General features: G+C 43.8%; 1 protein-coding gene across 15 annotated transcripts in view; it reads left to right on the plus strand.

Annotated features, from left to right (window-relative positions):
* LIMCH1 (LIM and calponin homology domains 1) overlaps window positions 1-17,904 on the plus strand; it is a 349,220-nt gene that overhangs the window by 137,981 nt on the left and 193,335 nt on the right. For all 15 annotated transcript variants that reach the window (XM_070068159.1, XM_017350869.3, XM_070068155.1 and 12 more), the window contains one exon: window positions 4,183-4,253. Coding sequence is in view for 13 of the 15 variants with exons in the window: in XM_017350869.3 (XP_017206358.3) it covers window positions 4,183-4,253 (71 nt within the window). In the remaining 2 variants the exon portion in view is untranslated. The remainder of the gene's footprint in view (window positions 1-4,182; window positions 4,254-17,904) is intronic.

Raw genomic sequence — 17,904 nt, forward strand, 5'->3', positions numbered from 1 at the left:
TTTGCTACAAAATACATTCTAATTGCCTTTTTGATCAATGAGTAATTTATAATTGTGTTACTTAGATAAAAAAATTTTTAGCAAATGTCTCATAGATATTTCTACTGTTAATTTAGGTTTTAATTCCATTGTGACCAGGAGGTAACACACTTTAAACAATTACTTATTTATCTATTATCCGAATTATTTATTTATCTATTTTCATCTACTTGAAAGGATTGAGAAATGGGGATGGAGGAGGAGGGGGAAGAGAGAGAGAGAGAGAAAGAGAGAGAGAAGTAGAGAGAGGTAGATCTTCTCTCTGCTGATTTACTCTCTAAATGCCTACAACAGCCAGGGCTGGGACACGCCAAAGCTGGAGCCTGGAACTTTGTCTTGGTTTCCTACATGGGAGGCAGGAACCCAGTTAGTGGGCCATCACGCATGGTCTCCCAGGATGCATTAGCAGGAATCTGTTTCAGAAGTAGAGCGTATCTCCAGTTTGGGATGTGGATATCCCAAGTGGCAGCTTGGCCTCCTACACCACACCACCTGCCCCTCAGATAACATGCTTTGTATAATGCTATTAAGTGTATTGAGACTTATTTTCTGCCTCAGTATTTGATTTATCTTGGTAAATGTTCATTGTGAACTTAAGAAAGAAATTTGCATTTTCCTATTGTAGGGTAAAACATTCTAGAAATGTCAATTAAGTCAATTTTGTCGGTAGTGTTCAAGTCTTCCATATCGTCGTTGAGTTTCTGCTGAAATGTTCAATCAGTTGTTGAAGAGAGAGATTTAAATCTCTGACTCTAATTGTGGATTGTTCTATTTCTCCTTGTACTTCTTTCAGTTTAGGCTTATGTATTTTGAAGCTTTTTATTAGGTGCTTTTAATATGTAGGACTGTTATGTCTTTCTGTTCAGTTAACCCCTTTATCATTATGGAGTGATTTTCTCTATCCTTGCTGTTATTCTTTGTTCTAAAAGCTTCTTTGTCTGTTATAAACATAACCACTTTAGCTTTCTTGTGATTTGTCTTAGAACGGTATATCGCATTCTATTCTTGCTTTCAATTCAATTATGTCTTTATATTTACAGTGTATTTTTTCAAGCATTTTATTTATTTTTTAGAAAAATTTTATTTAATAAATATGTATATATATTTTGACAGGCAGAGTTAGACAGTGAGAGAGAGAGAGACAGAAAGGTCTTCCTTTTCCATTGGTTCACCCCCCAAGTGGCCGCTACGGCTGGCACGCTGTGCCAATCCAAAGCCAGGAGCCAGGTGCTTCCTCCTGGTTTCCCATGCAGGTGCAGGGCCTAAGCACTTAGGCCATCCTCTACTGCCTTCCTGGGCCACAGCAGAGAGCTGGACTGGAAGAGGAGCAACTGGGACAGAATCCGGCGCCCCGACCGGGACTAGAACCCGGTGTGCCGGCGCCGCAGGTGGAGGATTAGCCTAGTGAGTTGCAGCGCTGGCCTAATAAATATATATATTTCAAAAGTACAACTTTTGGATCATAGTGGTCCCCCCCACACTGTAACCACCCTCCTACCCAGAAACCATCCCATCTCCTACTCCCTCTCCCATCCCATTCTTCATTAAGATACATTTTTAATTATCTTTATACACAGAAGATAAATTTAGTATATACTAAGTAAGGATTTCAACAGTTTGCTCCCACACAGACAAACAAAGTATAAAGTACTGTTTGAATACTAGTTTTACCAATAATTCGCATAGTACAACACATTAAGGACAGAGATCCTACATGGGGAGTAGATGCACAGTGACTCCTGTTGTTGACTTAACAAATTGACACTCTTATTTATGACGTCAGTAATCACCGTAGGCTCTTGTCTTGAGCTGCAAAAGCTATGGAAGCCTTTTGAGTTCACAAACTCTGACTTTATTTAGACAAGGCCATGGTCAAAGTGGAAGTTCTCCCTTCAGAGAAAGGTACCTCCTTCTTTGATGGCCCATTCTTTCCTCTGGGATCTCACTCACAGAGCTCTTTCATTAAGGTCATTTTTTACCACCATGTCTAGGTTTTCCATGCCTGAGAAACTCTCATGGGCTTTTTAGCTGGATCCGAATGCCTTTAAGGGCTGACTCTGAGGTCAGAGTGCAGTTTAAGGCATTTGCCATTCTGAGTCTGCTTCCCCTGTTGGGTTGTTCTCTCCTTTTTAATTCTATCAGTTAGTATTAGCAGATACTGGTCTTATTTATATGATCCCTTCGACACTTAATCCTATCTTTATGATCAATTATGAACTTAAATACAGTGCACTTTGTAGATGGCACCTAGTTGGGTCTTGCTTTCTTTTCCAGTCTGACAGTCTCTGTCCTTTAATTAGGGGGGTTTGACCACTTATATTTAATGTGATTATTGATCTGGTTAGTTTAAGTCTATAATCTATTCACTCTATTCCATTTTGTTCTTTGTTTCCTTTCCCATTTTTGCTTTTATTTTATTGCTCTGATCTCATTTTATCTCCTTTCTTTTTATCTTGCTATATTCTGTTTGCTTTAGGGTCACAGTACAGATATTTACCTGTAGGTACACTATAAATACTTATTCAATAAACAAATTAATTTTTTTAAAATATTCATTTATTTATTTGAAAGTCAGAGTTACAGAGAGGAGAGGCAGAGAGAGAGAGAGGTCTTCCATCCGCTGGTTCACTCCCCAGATGGCTGCAACAGCTGCAACAACTGGAACTACAACAATCTGAAGCCAGGAGCCAGGAGTTTCCTCCGGGTCTCCCACGTGGGTGCAGGGGCCGAAGGACTTGGGCCATCCTCTACTGCTTTCCCAGGCAGTAGCAGAGAGCTGGATTGGAAGTGGAGCAGCTGGGTCTTGAACTGGCGCCCATATGGGATGCCGGTGCTTCAGGCCAGGGCTTTAACCCGCTGTGCCACAGCGCTGGCCCCTCAATAAACAAATTATTAAAGATGTTGCTAAAAGCCAGAGGCACTGAGAATAGCCAACAGCCCTGTACTGTCAGACAGTTAATCTTTCCCAGCTTTTAAATTATTTTCTTTTTCGCATCATGTTTTTTATGGATAGTGGCTTTACTTTTCTGATCTGGATGTTAGTCTCTCAATGTATATATTCTCTATTCTTTCAACCTCTTAATGTTTCAGAAAACAGCAACTTTATTCCCAGGTGATGCTTTTCACAGGATTTAGTATATTTTTTTTTTTTTGACAGGTAGAGTGGACAGTGAGAGAGAGAGACAGACAGAAAGGTCTTCCTTTTGCTGTTGGTTCACCCTCCAATGGCCTCCGCGGCCAGTGCACCGCGCTGATCTGAAGGCAGGAGCCAGGTGCTTCTCCTCGTCTCCCATGGGGTGCAGGGCTCAAGCACTTGGGCCATCCTCCACTGCACTCCCTGGCCACAGCAGAGAGCTGGCCTGGAAGAGGGGCAACCGAGACAGAATCCGGCACCCCGATCGGGACTAGAACCCGGTGTGCTGGCGCCGCAGGTGGAGGATTAGTCTATTGAGCCGTGGCGCTGGCGATTTAGTATTTTTTTTTAATGTGTATGTGTGTAGATTGGATCATCTGGGTGAAGGAGGCTGTGCCCTTGACTTACCTCCAAATGTAGGATTCCTTATCAGGAAGAACAGATATCGTCTAAGGTAGTAGCTAGGAGGAAAAGCTCCAAAACAGAGGTCTAAATTTAACTTCAGCTGATCTAGGCAAAGCTGCACATGGGACGGAAATTGAGGTCTAGCAGACTTTCCCCATTTTTGGAATGGCATCAGTTTTTTTCAAGGTTCTTGAATATTAAACAAAAAAGAACAAAAAACAAAACTCAGGAAAGACATCTGGCCCAGCAGTTGAAGCACTCTCTGGGATACCTACAACCCATATCAGAGTGCCTGGTTCAAGCCCTGGTTCCTCTGTTTCTGGTCCAGCTTCCTGTGATGCACATTTTGGGAGGCAGCAGATGATGTCCCAAGGACTTGGGTCTCTGTCACCTACATGGGAGAATCAGATGTATCCACCTCCTAGCTTCAGCCTGCCTCAGTTCTGGATTTTGTGGGCCTTTGGAGAGTGCAATGGCAGAGAGAAGATCTCTCTGCATTTCTCTTTTTCTCTGGCTTTCAAATAAAAATGACAGTAAATGTTTTGAAAAGTCATTGAACTTCTTGAATGGAAAAAAAAATATGCTTTTTCTTTTTTCTTTTCCAGCAAGTAACTGGCAGAAGTTTTGGTGACAAAGATTTTCGGACTGGATTAGAAAATGGAATCCTTCTCTGCGAGTGAGTATGGCCTATATTCAGTTGCTTTTTTTTTTTTTTTCAAGAAAGATTGTGAATACTATTCAATTTGTCCCTAAAACTTTCAGTGTTTTATTTTGAATGTAATCTCACAGTTGAAGCTGAAATTTAAAAAATAACTGGATGAGGTAAACGAATCTTGATAGAGTAGTAGGGAATGGTGGGGACTGAGTAGATTTGCAAATTAGATAAAAGGCATCTATTAACTGTTACTCAGTTCCAACAAACTTATTATGTAGGCAATTGTAAGGATAGGACCTAATTTTCACAAAATAGCAACTTTTTTCTCCTGTTTAATCTCAGACAAATGTAGCTTGTGGAACCACAAGTAGCAAGGGTAAACAGGGCTCTTATATACTTACAACATCTTGAAACCATGTCATGTGATGTTCTTCTCTAGGCCTACTTCACTGAGGTATTTGGAATATGTTTAATTCTGGCCATGGAAAAATTCAAATATTGACAGTTACAGTGTTTATGTTTTGAAACTAGGCTTTGTCACAAAGTGTTGCTATCATAACAAAATTCAGAGTTTTCTGTGCAGTGATTATAGACACAAAATAATCTAGAGTCTTAATATTATAGATGAAGAATATAAACTTCAAGATGTCAAATTTTGAATTTATTTAATAATCTCTGTAATGTTGTTTCTGGGTTTGATTTTGGCTTTTTATTTTTAAGATTTATATATTTATTTGAAAGGCAGAGTTACAGAGAGAGAGGGAGATACAAAGAGAGAGAGGTCTTCCATCCACTAGTTCACTCTCCAAATGGCCAGTGCTGGGCCAGTGCTGAAGCCAAGAGCCAGGAACTTCATCCGGGTCTCCCATGTGGGTGGTGGGGCCCAAGCACTTGGCCCATCTTCTGCTGCTTTTCCTAGGCCATTACCAGGGAGCTGGATCAGAAGTAGAGCAGGAGCCGACACTGTGGCGTAGTAGGCTATGCCTCTGCCTACCTGCAGCACCGGGATTCCATATGGGGGCCAGTTCATGTCCTGGGTGCTCCTGGCTCCTGGCTTTGGATCTGCCCAGCTCTGGCTGCTGCAGCCATTTGGGGAGTGAACCAGCAGCTGGAGAATCTTCCTCTGTCTCTCCTTCTCTCTATAACTCTAACTCTCAAATAAATAAATAAATTAAAAAAAAAAAAAAAAAAAGTAGAGCAGCCAAGACATGAACCAGTGCCCATATAGGATGCCAGTGTTGCAGGCGATAGCTTTACCCACTATGCCACAAGATTGGCCCCTTGATTTTGGATTTATTGATGTGAAATGTACACATAGCTACTAAATATATAATCTTGTAGTTTTTTAAAAAGCAAATGAAGTTGTTTATTTGTTTGTTTGAAAGGCAGAGTTACAGTCAGAGAGGGAGAGAGATCTTCTGTCTGCTGGTTCACTTCCCAAATTGCTGCAACAGACAGGACTGGGCCAGGCCAAAGCTAGGAACCAGGAGTTTCATCTGGGTCTTGCGTGTGAGTGGCAGGGGCCCAAATCCTTGGGCCATCTTCTGCTGCTTCCCCAGGTGCATTGGTAGGGAACTGCATTGGAAGTGGAGCTGCTGGGTCCTGATCCATTGCCCATATAGGGTGTTGGTGTCACAGGCTGCAGCACATTACAAAATGTGTGCATGTACTTTACCCTCTTCAAAGGATAAAACGGGAAATTCCCTTATACCTGTTCACAATCAATCTCAAGCCCTCGGACATAGCAGTGTTCTGGTTTCTAACACTGTAGCACCTGTTTTGTCTTCGGTGGGACTTTATGTCAATGGAGCCGCCTGGAATGAACCTTTATTTTGGGTGACTTTCAGAATATTGTTTTGGACCAACTGATGGACTTTGGATTCTGAGGACTAAAGACTCAAGTCCTTACTTCACTCAAATCATTGAACTTTCTTGGGCTTATTATTGCTGTTTTTTTCCCCAACAGTAATAAAAAATTTCTTACTCTATTTTGTAGATTTTTGGTGAACTTCAACAGTATAATGTGGATAAGGTTTAAAATCTTTGTACAGTGCTATACAAATGTTGGTTATTTTGCAGAACCTTTTAATGTAGTTCATGTCAGCATTTTTCTCCTGTCTCCCCACGGCCCTTCTTTCTTCAAAGACTCACGTCCCCTGATTGTTGTCCATACCCTCCTTCCTGTGGGTTGCCTCCCCTCTTCTCTGACTGGACTTCCCTCCTACCTCTTTTCCTTTTATCATATCTAATTCAATCGGAGCCCCGGTCTTGGGAGGGGGGCTGTGATTATTTTCGCATCTTGGTGTAGACTACCTGAGACAGACTTCACACACATCTCCCCATTAGCTTGTTTGGTATTTTTTTAAGCAGGTCCAATATAATTCATAAGTACAAATCTAAGAATATAATGCTACTCCCTTCCTCCCAAACACATCCCTTCTGTTCTGGCACTTGCTTTTCCCATGGTTCTGGGCTTGGTCCTCTCCCGTTGTTAACAGACTAGCCAGAACCATATTTAATTCAAACAGGTCGTGGTCTTGTAGCTCAATGGAAGTGGATCTTTGGTACCAATTTTTGTTGATCTGACATTTACTGCAGATTGTTTTAAGCATCCACTTCTCCACTATATCCCCAGAAATAAGTCTGTCATAAATAAATCTTATCTTCCCAACTCTGTTTTTAGAGGATTTATTATTTTTTTTTTTTTTGGAAGACAGAATGAGAGAGAGAGACAGAGAGACAGAGAAAGACAGAGACAGAGAGAGTAGGAGCTGCCATCCTCTAGTTCACTCCCAAACACCTGCAACAGCTGGGGCTAGTCTAGGCTGAACTCAGGAGCTAGGAACTCCATTTGAGTCTCCCACGTGTGTGACTTGAGCCATGTTCTGCTGCCTCTCAGGAGCCTTGACAGGAAGCTAGATTGGAAGTGGAATAGCCAGGACTTGAACCAGGTACTCTGATAGGGCATGCAGGTGTCCTAAGTAACAGCTTAACTCACTGTTTCACAACACTGCTCTCCCACAACGCACAACTCTTAATGTTTCAGCAAATAGGGAGTTTATTTTCAGATGATACTTCCCATGGCTTTTTAAGAAATATTTATTTATTTATTTGAAAGGCAGAATTACTGAGAGACGGTGAGAGAGGTCTTCCATCTGCTGGTTCATTACCCAGATTGCTGCAATGGCTGGAGCTGCACTGATCCGAAGCCAGGGCTAGAAGCTTCTTCCAGGTCTCACACATGGATGCAGGGGTCCCAGGACCTAGGCCATCTTCCACTGCTTTCCCAGGCCGTAGCACAGAGCTGGATCAGAAGTAGAACAACCGGGACTCTACCTGCTACGCCACAGTGCCGGCCCCTGTGGCTTTTGTTGAATGTGTATGTGAGCAGGAGTAATGTTGCCCTCTTAGCTTTGGTTTCGGGGGGCTGGTCTGAAGACAAGGCTTTGGACCTGCAGGCATTCACACCCATGGAATTTGTTTCTTAGTTGAAAACATTGAGTTAAGGAGAGGCTCTCCCCACATACTCTGAGACACTCTCCATTGGTCTTCTACAAACACATTAATGTGTTAGGGGTTTGGGGGATGGAGACATGGGTTTTAGGTCCAGGATGAGGTTAGAAAATAGCATGGTTAGAGCAACACTTAATTATGGCCAGGTACCTCTTTAAACAAATAAAGAGCTGGACTGCTGGGAGCCTGGGGTGGCACTGAGAGAACTGACCCAACATGAAGAAGAGGGGCAAGAGTTGCTGTCTCATGTGGGTAGGATAAATCCCAAGACTGGTGACTATTGTCTCAGTCCTCCAGCCATGGGGAATTAGGCCCACTGAGGTATTTGAAGGAGCATGAGTTTTGGTGTTGAGGTTGAGGGATCAAGTCCTGGCTTCCCCGGTGAGACTCCAGCTGGCAGCACAGGCCAAGAGTTTGCTAAAGTGGAATAAACCATATGGATCGCCAGATGCAAGGAAAGCCGATCGTGTGAGCCCCAGGCCAAGCCTTTGAGAGAAAGCTGAGTTGGAGGGCAGAGCAACTGTTGGTCTTGCAGAACAATGAGAATTAAACCCAAGAACTGCATGCAGTGAAAATTGATAACAGTGGGGGACAAGGATTTCTTGCCTCATTTTCATGGCTGGGTTTTCACTTGAGCTGAGAACATTGGGCTTCCATGGAATGAGATTAGCAGGTGCATTTTCTGGGACTGGTACCCAGAGGCTACCACTCTAGCAAAGAGAACTTGCCCTGTTTCAGGTGACAAGAAGTGAAAGGCTGTGCACTCGGCTTGGAGGAAAGTGACAGTTCCTAGAGGAGGGATCACCCAGGGTTTCCAACACCTGTCTTTGGAGAATAGCTGACAATGCTTAAGGCCTGTCTACACTCCAGAACCAGAGAGAATTGTGTGAATGCTGGTGTGGAAGGAGTTCTAACTCATTCCTACCACCCATGGAGCAATATTTAAAAATAGAAGAAGAACTCTCTATGATTTCAGATTTTAGAAACTGAGCAGTTCAGGTCTTCTTTGAACGGGCTTTCATAGTAGAGAGTCCTCTTTTTGAAAACCATTTGGAGCTCTCTAGCTTTGTGTTGTTCAAAAATGGAAGCCTAATTGGTGTCTTTTTAATAGTGTTATAAACTCCAGCTGGGAAATACTTGAGCAGCATCTGGGAGTTCTTCCTGTTGTTCAGGAGCCTTTATCCTTTCTCTGAGTTGGATCTCCTGTAAAAGGTAGTTGCAACTGTGTAGAGATGTCATGTGCTTTGTCATGGTTTGTTTATGAGTCTGAAAAAACCCTCATCGCTCTTGTCAAAGAGAAGAGCACTTTGTGGGCCGAGGGTTTTTTTTTTTTTTTTCCCCGACAGGCAGAGTGGACAGTGAGAGAGAGACAGAGAGAAAGGTCTTCCTTTTCTGTTGGTTCACCCCCTAATGGCTTCTGCGGCTGGTGCGCTGCGGCCGGCGTACCGCGCTGATCCGATGGCAGGAGCCAGGTGCTTCTCCTGGTCTCCAGTGGGGTGCAGGGCCCAAGCACTTGGGCCATCCTCCACTGCACTCCCTGGCCACAGCAGAGAGCTGGGCTGGAAGAGGGGCAACCGGGACAGAATCTGGTGCCCCAGCCGGGACTAGAACCTGGTGTGCAGGCGCCGCAGGTGGAGGATTAGCCTATTGAGGCATGGTGCTGGCCCGGGCCGAGGGTTTTGTCCTTTTACCAGCCTGATTCTAAACTTGCCTGTGGTCTATACTATTATTATATCCATTTTACAGAGGAAGTAACTAAGGCACAGAGAGTTACATAGTTAAATAACTTAGCTAAGGTAACACAGATAAGAAAGGCTTAAATTAAGAAAGTCTTAATTTAAGATTTGGCTCTTAACCAATTGGAATTTTCATGGGGGGGGCGATCAGGAGGTTAATGGAAGAATGGGGAGGGAGGAGCAGAAAATCTGAAGTGTGGGAAGGAGGGCAGTGCAGGTGAACCCCTGGTCTTATCTGGGTGAATAATGAAGAAGGGTCACTTTGGGTTGGCGCTGTTAGAGAAATAGAAGCATCCAGGGCCTGGTGGTCCCTTGGGATCTGAAGGCAGGTTCATAAGAGGGAGAGCACGAGAGAGCTGGAAGGGCAGAGACTGTGGTCAGTGGAAGACGCAGAGGTTTCAGCTTTCTCAGATCGAGTTCTCAGAACCACATGGAGACTAATCAGAGTGATGGGCGTGGAGCAAAGACGGAAGAGACAGCGAGAGGAAAGACAGGTACCCACAGGCAGCTTGTCATGTGGAACCTGAGCAGCAGCATGACCACCCTGGGAGAGCGTTTGCTTCACATGACTTGGCGTGTGCAGCCCCAGTGTAGGAATACTGTGCACAAATCTATCACTTTCAGGAATAGCAAATATCAAATACAAAATAAAGTGCGTGTGCCCACAGAATTATATTAGACGTGTTTTGCTATCACCATCTCTTTTCCTCTGTTGTTTTTGCCAAGTAGGTATAGTTGAAGGTTGGGTGGTTAAATGTTCAAATGATGTGAGCCCCCTATTGAGTGTTTAATCAGAGTGCGACATGGCTGCAAGTCTGTGACAAGTGTGATGCTGTTAGGAATACCAGTGACTATTGCACTGTGTCTTTGAGGACTGAAGGGTAAAGAAGAGGGCTGCAGAGAGCCATCTCCTAAGGAAGCTGATCCCAGGAAGGAGTCACTGATAGTCACCGTGTGCTCCCTGCACCACACCAGACTGTCTTGAAATCCAGCAAGTTCCTCTCTTACTTTCCTGGCTATAATTTCATTATTTAGATAGCACCATATGGAATATCATCTGAGATCAGAGGTTGGTAAATTATAGCCTTTGGCCTATTTTTGTACTGGCCTTCTTGCTAAGAATGGTTTTTACATTTTGAGAGGGTTGTAAACAAAACAAGAATCTGTATGTGGCTTACAAAAACCTAAAATGTTTACTATCTGGTTTTTTACAGGGAGACTGGGCCAGACCAAAAAGACTATGGAATTAATTTTAGATGTAAATTGTTTACCCTTGTAAAGTTAAGTAATTGAGTTTGGGTAGTGCAAAATGCTTATTTGGGTAGCAAACCACTTTTTCCAAAAGACTTTTTACAAGACTTTCTTAGGAGTTTCTTTACAAGTTTTGTCTTGCCAACTTTTAATTTTGAATAATTGCAAGCATGCAGAGATGTTACAAGGATAGTATAATAAATAATCCCATGCCCTGTAACTAGATGCATTAATTATTAGCATTTTGCCATACTGTCTGTCTGTCTTTCTCTACATCTGCCTCTTCTTTCCTGAACTGTTTGAAAGAAAGAGGAAGATGTGAAATTCAACTCCTAAATGCTGCCGCAAAGATTGTCTAGATACAAGGACAATCTCATATGTACCTTTCCTGATATTCAACAATGATGTGGTGATGTCTAGTGTAGAGTCCAGGGTTAAAATTTCCCAATATCCCAGTAGTGTCCTTTCTCCAGTGGCTTCCTGATGTGTGGGTCCGGGTTAGACATTGTGATGAGAGCACCATGTGAGTCACGGTCTGCAGTTGGGCATGTGCTGTGTTGGTTAGCTCATCCATTGTTGTAACGGCATGACTGATCATTGGCCAGGGTGATGTCCCCTTGCATTGTCACTATAGATTTTTTTTAATTTTATTTATTTATTTATTTATTTGACAAGCAGAGTGGACTTTAAGAGAGAGAGAGACAGAGAGAAAGGTCTTCCTTTGCCGTTGGTTCACCCTCCAATGGCCGCCTTGGACAGCACGCTGCGGCCGGTGCACCGTGCTGATCCGAAGGCAGGAGCCAGGTGCTTCTCCTGGTCTCCCATGGGGTGCAGGGCCCAAGCACTTGGGCCATCCTCCACCGCACTCCCTGGCCACAGCAGAGAGCTGGCCTGGAAGAGGGGCAACCGGGACTAGAACCCGGTGTGCGGGCACCGCAAGGTGGAGGATTAGCCTAGTGAGCCGCGGCAACGGCTGTCACTATAGATTTTCCTCTCATCTGTGAAAGATATTCTCAGACTGTGGGTATAATTTGATATCCCAAAGGTATTTTATCAAATTAGTTTAGTATCCATTGAAATTACTCTCTTGGGTGAGTTGTTACATTGGTAGTTGCAAAATAGTGACTTTTTTTCCTATTCTTTCTACATTTGTGAGCTGCTGTTCCTGGTCTTCTTTGGAGACCACTTTTTCTATTTCCTTCTGTTATTTTAGCATCACTATGGGAATCCATAGAATCATGTGTCGAGTATGTCATAATCTAGTAACTTCTTGACTTTTCATGCTCCTCTTATGTTTTACAAAATAAAAAATTCTCTATAGAGAGTGAGTGAGGTAAGTGATACTAGCATGCTTGTTTTGTAAAATATCACCATTTTAAGGTTAGCACATTGGAGAATAGATTTTAAAGTTTTTTTGTTTATATGAAAAGTTTTCAGATAGTTCAATGAAATGCATATTATAAGAAAACTATTCATGGATTTCAATTTTCTTGCACCAAAATAAATTTATCTTCTAATTCCACTTATTGTGAACATTTTGAAGAACACTCGACTGGGTAATTGGTTCATATTTGAATTTTGTATTTATTTATTTATTTTTCTCTAAAAACCTTTTATTTAAGGTATACAAACTTAATACACTTCATAAATATGACTTTAGGAACATAATGATTGTTCTATAATATCCTCCAATACTTGGCTTTATCTCAATATTCAACCTTGGCAAGATTAGGTGCTTTAACCGGGCCAGCGCTCAGACAGACCCACCAATATTATTGTATTTACATTGGACAAATGTCCAGGAGGAGGGGTCCTCCACTGAGGACATGTAGACACAGGGGACTTTTAGAGGCTTCTGGGTGTCCTCAGGGAGTTTGGTAGGGACTCTCCACAGGGAAGATTGTTAACGGCCACTGTGATTTTCCTTAACCCCTGAGAAAACTGAACACCACACCTGGTCAGGTGTACACAGACTTTTCAGTATTTTTCAGTTTTTTTTTTTTTTCATTCTAGAACTCTTTTTTTTTTTTCCTTTTGAAAGGGTAGATATATGTGAATGGGAAAGACCCAGCTAATGACGTCCTACCTTTCTCTTATCTAAAACATTCACTGCAGGAATCTCAAGGAAATTAACTCCCACGTGTTTCACAATCTCCTGTCTTTTGATCCGAGCCGTATAAAAGTCCTATGTCTACTCACAAACATAAAGTGGCATCATTGGCTTAGGAGGCGGAGAAGGTTTCTGCACTTCTGGGTGCATCTTGTGGCAGACCAAGAGCTGACCAGCCTGCAGGGTCATCCGGTCACCTCCTCCGGAAGGGGGCGGGGTATCTGTGTTCTCTTTCTCCTGCTCGTCTCTTGTCTTGCTGGTGATTCTGTAAATACTTTCACAGTCTTGGGGGAATCACTGTAGAGGAGGGTCAGGCTTCCTTGTGTTTTCTGTCTCCAGGGTGTCCATGAGAGTGTCCAGGCAGGCTCTTCCTGACGGGGAGATGCGGAGATTCTGACCTGCCGGAAGTGATGAGAACAAGGCATTCCTTTGTCCGCCATGGGACATCTTTGAGGAGACTCTTAGTTGAGAATCAGGGAAGTGAATCTGAAATTAACAATGCTTTCATTTCCTCCATTCAATCCATAATTCCCTTTTTGCTTTCCTCTTTTCCTGTGTATAGGGACATGACACAGTGATGCGAGAGTTTCTCCATGAAAAAACTGGGTTGACTTTTAGTGGGGGGGCGGTATTAGAGTTTGCCACTGAGAGTTTTTTGTAGTTGCCAGGGACGGAAATGCAGCTGAAACCAGTTTAAACAGAAATGGGAAGTGACTGATTCACGTAAGCACAGAAGTGAACCTTACATGTGGATGCACATGCATGTACAGATACACACATGTACACACGTGCAATGAAGACACATACATGCACACACATACCCACACACCCCGGGTGCAGGCATAACTATATACTCATGTTTGAATTGTGTTGCCTCAGCGTTCTGTCTGCTCACCATCCATCCATCCATCCATCCATCCATCTGTTATCTATCTCTTGTCTCTGCTTTCTTCTCTTTTGGCTTTATCTTTGGATACATTTGTCCACAGGGTGACAAAGTTAGCCACCAGTCATTCCCAGCATACATTATATCACCCTTGCAAACCCAGAAGGAAGATTACAAATATTTTCTTTCTGAGTAATTCCAGTAGAAGTCCTGGTGCCCCCTGTTCACTGACTGGCACTGGGGCTTGGGCCTATCTGGTAACTAACTGAATGTTCAGGTCTGGATGTTTCCTGTCTTGGAGCCAGGCAGGAGGATGAGCACTCTCTGTACTCTGCTACATCCCATAATATCTGGAGAGTCAGGGAGGGACGTTCCTCAGATGGAAGCTGGGAAGCAGTTCTCCAGGAAGCCGCTAAAACCAGCAGATGCCCACGGAGGGACTCTCACCCTACTAAAAACACGCAGCCTGTTCACTTCTGGTGGAGAAGCGGTCAACTTCAGCCATGGGCTGCGTGCTTTGTTGGTCTCTTTGTGGCCTGGGTTAGACTTATGGAGGATGTGCTCCAAGAACATCACCTTGGAGGACTTGTGTTTCCTGACCTTCCCCAGCAGGAGTCTCTGCCTTGAATTCCCCTGGTGAGGTGGGGTTATAGCTACAGATCACCCCTTTCTGCAAGTGTTGCAGAGAAAAGCCTTGTCCTGGGAAACGGACTGACCATTGCCAGTCATCCCCCTGGACTGGAGGTGATACCTGCCACTAGCTCTGAGCCCTTCCCTGAGCTTGCTGCCTCCCCGCACCATGGGTTTGGGCTGGTGCTACCAGGAGCCACCATTTGTCTCCTGATGCACCTGCTGTCAATGCAGTACTCACAGTAGCATCCCTTACCCTGATGCCCTGGGGCACTTGGGAACCTTTCTTCCAGTTACAGCTCTTTCCGCAAGCCATAGACAGACGGCCTCTGAGTGGTCTGCACCTTCCAGCGTCCCCTACTCAATAAGGTGGCACTGGGCACCCTGGACATGGGCCAGAAGACATGGGGCTGTCTGCTTGAGTTTCTCATGCCCATTGGCTGCCTCCCCGGCCAAAGCCTTTGCCTTTCCCATCTCACTCTGTCCTGGCTCTGGGGCTGTCTCTGCAAACCTGAGATCTTTCCCTCTGGGATTCAGGGCTGTCACCTGCCACTTGCGTGTTCGTGCTGTCATCTCTCTGTCCTGGGTAGCTGGGGTTCCTATAACCAGTTCTTCTAGGGATCCAGGTAATAGGATCCCAGCAGTGCTGCTCAAACCTCCCAGGGTCCCACTGGTGGACTTTGCGTTTGGTGTGGTGTGTCTCTCCTCAGAGGTGCTATTGGCATCTCTTCCTGCCTCACTCCCACCAATACAGATGCTACACACCCTGGCCCTGCCGGTAGTGCCTCCTAGTCAGCGGAAGAACCCACACTGACCCGCAGGCTCCTGAATGCTTCCTGACAATGGCGGCAGGCAAATACTCTGTGCAGGGCCCTTTGTATTTTGCCTGTCCAGAAATGTAAAGCTGGATTCTTTCGGTGACTGTGGTTATATTCTCCCCCTGCTTCTTCCTGATAGCCTGCTCTTTCTTCTTGAGTTTGATTTTCATCATCTTCCTTCTCTTGTCTTTCTTTGGTGTTACTACCCAAGGATAGGTGTTTATTTACTAAAACCAGTTGAGCTGTGCTAGGAGAGAATACAGAGGAAAATGAATGGGATTTGGAACCCTGACATTGACTCCTATGAAATTTTGTGTTTAGTAGACACAAACCGGTCCACTAATGCCATTCCCCATGGTTCAACCTGGTATACCGAGCAGAGTCTAGATTTGCCTCCTGGGTGTCCTAAGACAAGTTACCAACCTCTGGGAGTCCCAGTTTACTCTTCTGTAAAATTGTACTGAGTGATAGCGTCGTCCTGAGGGTTGAATGGCTCGCTCAGGAATAGGCACAGAATTCTTTGTTCAGTGCTTGGAGCATAGCAGGCACTTCAGTGTTCACTCTCCTGCCTTCATCTATGTAATGGCAAAGTCGCTACCTCGTGAGGTGCCTGGGAGAGTGCAGTGAAAGAATGCACTAACGTGCTCAGCATGGTGTCCCTGCTTGGTTGGCACACTGTGCCACTGGCTGCCTCATTATTAGTGTAGGAAATAAGCCAGAAGTCAGTTACGAATATGACATGGTCAGTGCACCCCTGTGTCACTGTGCACCCATCAGCTCATTCCCTCAGGCAGCCACGGGATAAAGGAATTTGGATTTTACTTTCTAGCATCTCTTGCCTAGCTTGGGATCAAAAACTGGGCAAGAAAATTTGGTTCCTTTACAAACTTGATCATCTGTGATTAATGAACTTTGGCTGGCAGAGCTTGGGGCCTACAGCGATTGTTTTGGAAACAATAACCTTGACCTCTGTGTTGATGTCATTTCCTCTTGCTTCCTCCAGTCTGTTGTGAACTCTTTCACTGGAAAGCTGTTTTAGAAACTTCTAGGCAAAAAAATAGTGAGTTCTAAGTACATATACACAACTCTGCTGTCCTATGACTGTACCAGATGGAGAGCTTCTTCATGAATCCTCCCATTTCTCTTTCTGTTTCACTCATTGGACACCAGTCTGGCACCCAATATATCTATCATAAATACTTGTTGAATAATTAAGACCCAGTAGAGAGATTTCTATCAAGGTCACCTGGTCATCAGTGACTTTCTTTAAGTTTCTTCCAATCCTAGTCAATATATAGTCTGTCTGTCTGTCTGTCTCTCTCTCTCTTTCTCTCCACACACACACACACACACACACACACACACACACACACACACACTTTAAAGAACAGACCCATCCCTGAAGGCTGGGAGGCCAATGGATTGATTGATTTGCTTTCTTTGGGTGTGAAGTCCTTCATTACAACTTCTCATGTTCCCAGGTGTCTTGGAGCTGAATTTATGAGTTTTGTTTTGCAGATGTATATCCATGGAATTCAAAGTCTGAGTATGTTAGTCTGCAAATAAGTGACCAATAAAGAATGTCTTAGTGGATTTTTGTCTCAGTTCTTATGTTGCTGAAATAATTTTCTAAAGATAAGAAATCTGTTGGTAAATACTTGTTTATATCATCACTGATAAATGAGCTGATTGTTCTAGGAAGGAGAGCTTGTCTTGGATTCTTGTCATGATTTCAGCGTGAGATGTGTTGTGTGCCGTGGACGTGTACTAATCTTCTAGGACAGGTTGGGAGTTGAGGCTGTAGCTTTGCGAGGAGACATTTTATCACATGGAGGACAGGTTGCATACTGATCATGTGCCAAATCAGGCACCCACAGAGCATGAAAAGGGAATGTAAAATGTGATTCTTAAAAGTTTTATAGTGTGTCTGGAGATTGAACACACACACAAAGCAGTTAAGATCCAGTGTGAACCAGAATATGGGGGCATGCAAAAGTGACCAAGATTTAATCTCCAAGATTTAGTGAGGTTAAACAAAGAGATTTTGTGGTTTGGGATATAGTTACTGAGATGTTCCAGTTTTGCTAAAGACAAGAATAGGCTGATGGAAAGAGAAAGGCATCTTTACAGGAGAAACAAACATTTCTTTTTACTTGCATGGCACTCTGGTAACCTAAATGCATGTGTGTGTGTGTGTGTATTCCCATATACTAATCAATTCTCCAATACCAGCTGAGTGTCCTGGGTTGAACTCAGTCCCAGCGCTAACTGGCGAAAGTGTAGACTTCAAAGGTAAAGTCCCACCACACTTCTCTCAGCATCAGATACTCATTGCAAGTAGTAGTTCCCCAGGGTACTCACAACTTTTCTCTGACTTGGCTGTAAGTTGGAGATTCTCATTACCCCTTTTTGGATTTGCTGATTTTCTAAAATGGCATACAGAACTCAGGAAAACCCCTTATTGCATTGACCTGTTTATCATAAAGGATGTGATAAAGGATACAGACGAACAGCCCGAAGGAAGACATGAAGACATACACAGGAGAGAGTACAGGGCAGGGGCATGGAGTTCCCAGCATTCCTGGATGGGTCACCATTCCAGCACCTCCACATGTTCAGCAAACCCAGAATCTCTCCAAGACTGAGGTTTAGAGATTCTTAGGGAGGATTCATCACCTGGGCGTGAGTGGTTAACTCCGTTTCTGGCCTCTCTCCTCTTCCCAGATAA

Source organism: Oryctolagus cuniculus, chromosome 2, assembly GCF_964237555.1.
Source record: "Oryctolagus cuniculus chromosome 2, mOryCun1.1, whole genome shotgun sequence".
In the NCBI taxonomy this organism is placed as follows: domain Eukaryota; kingdom Metazoa; phylum Chordata; class Mammalia; order Lagomorpha; family Leporidae; genus Oryctolagus; species Oryctolagus cuniculus.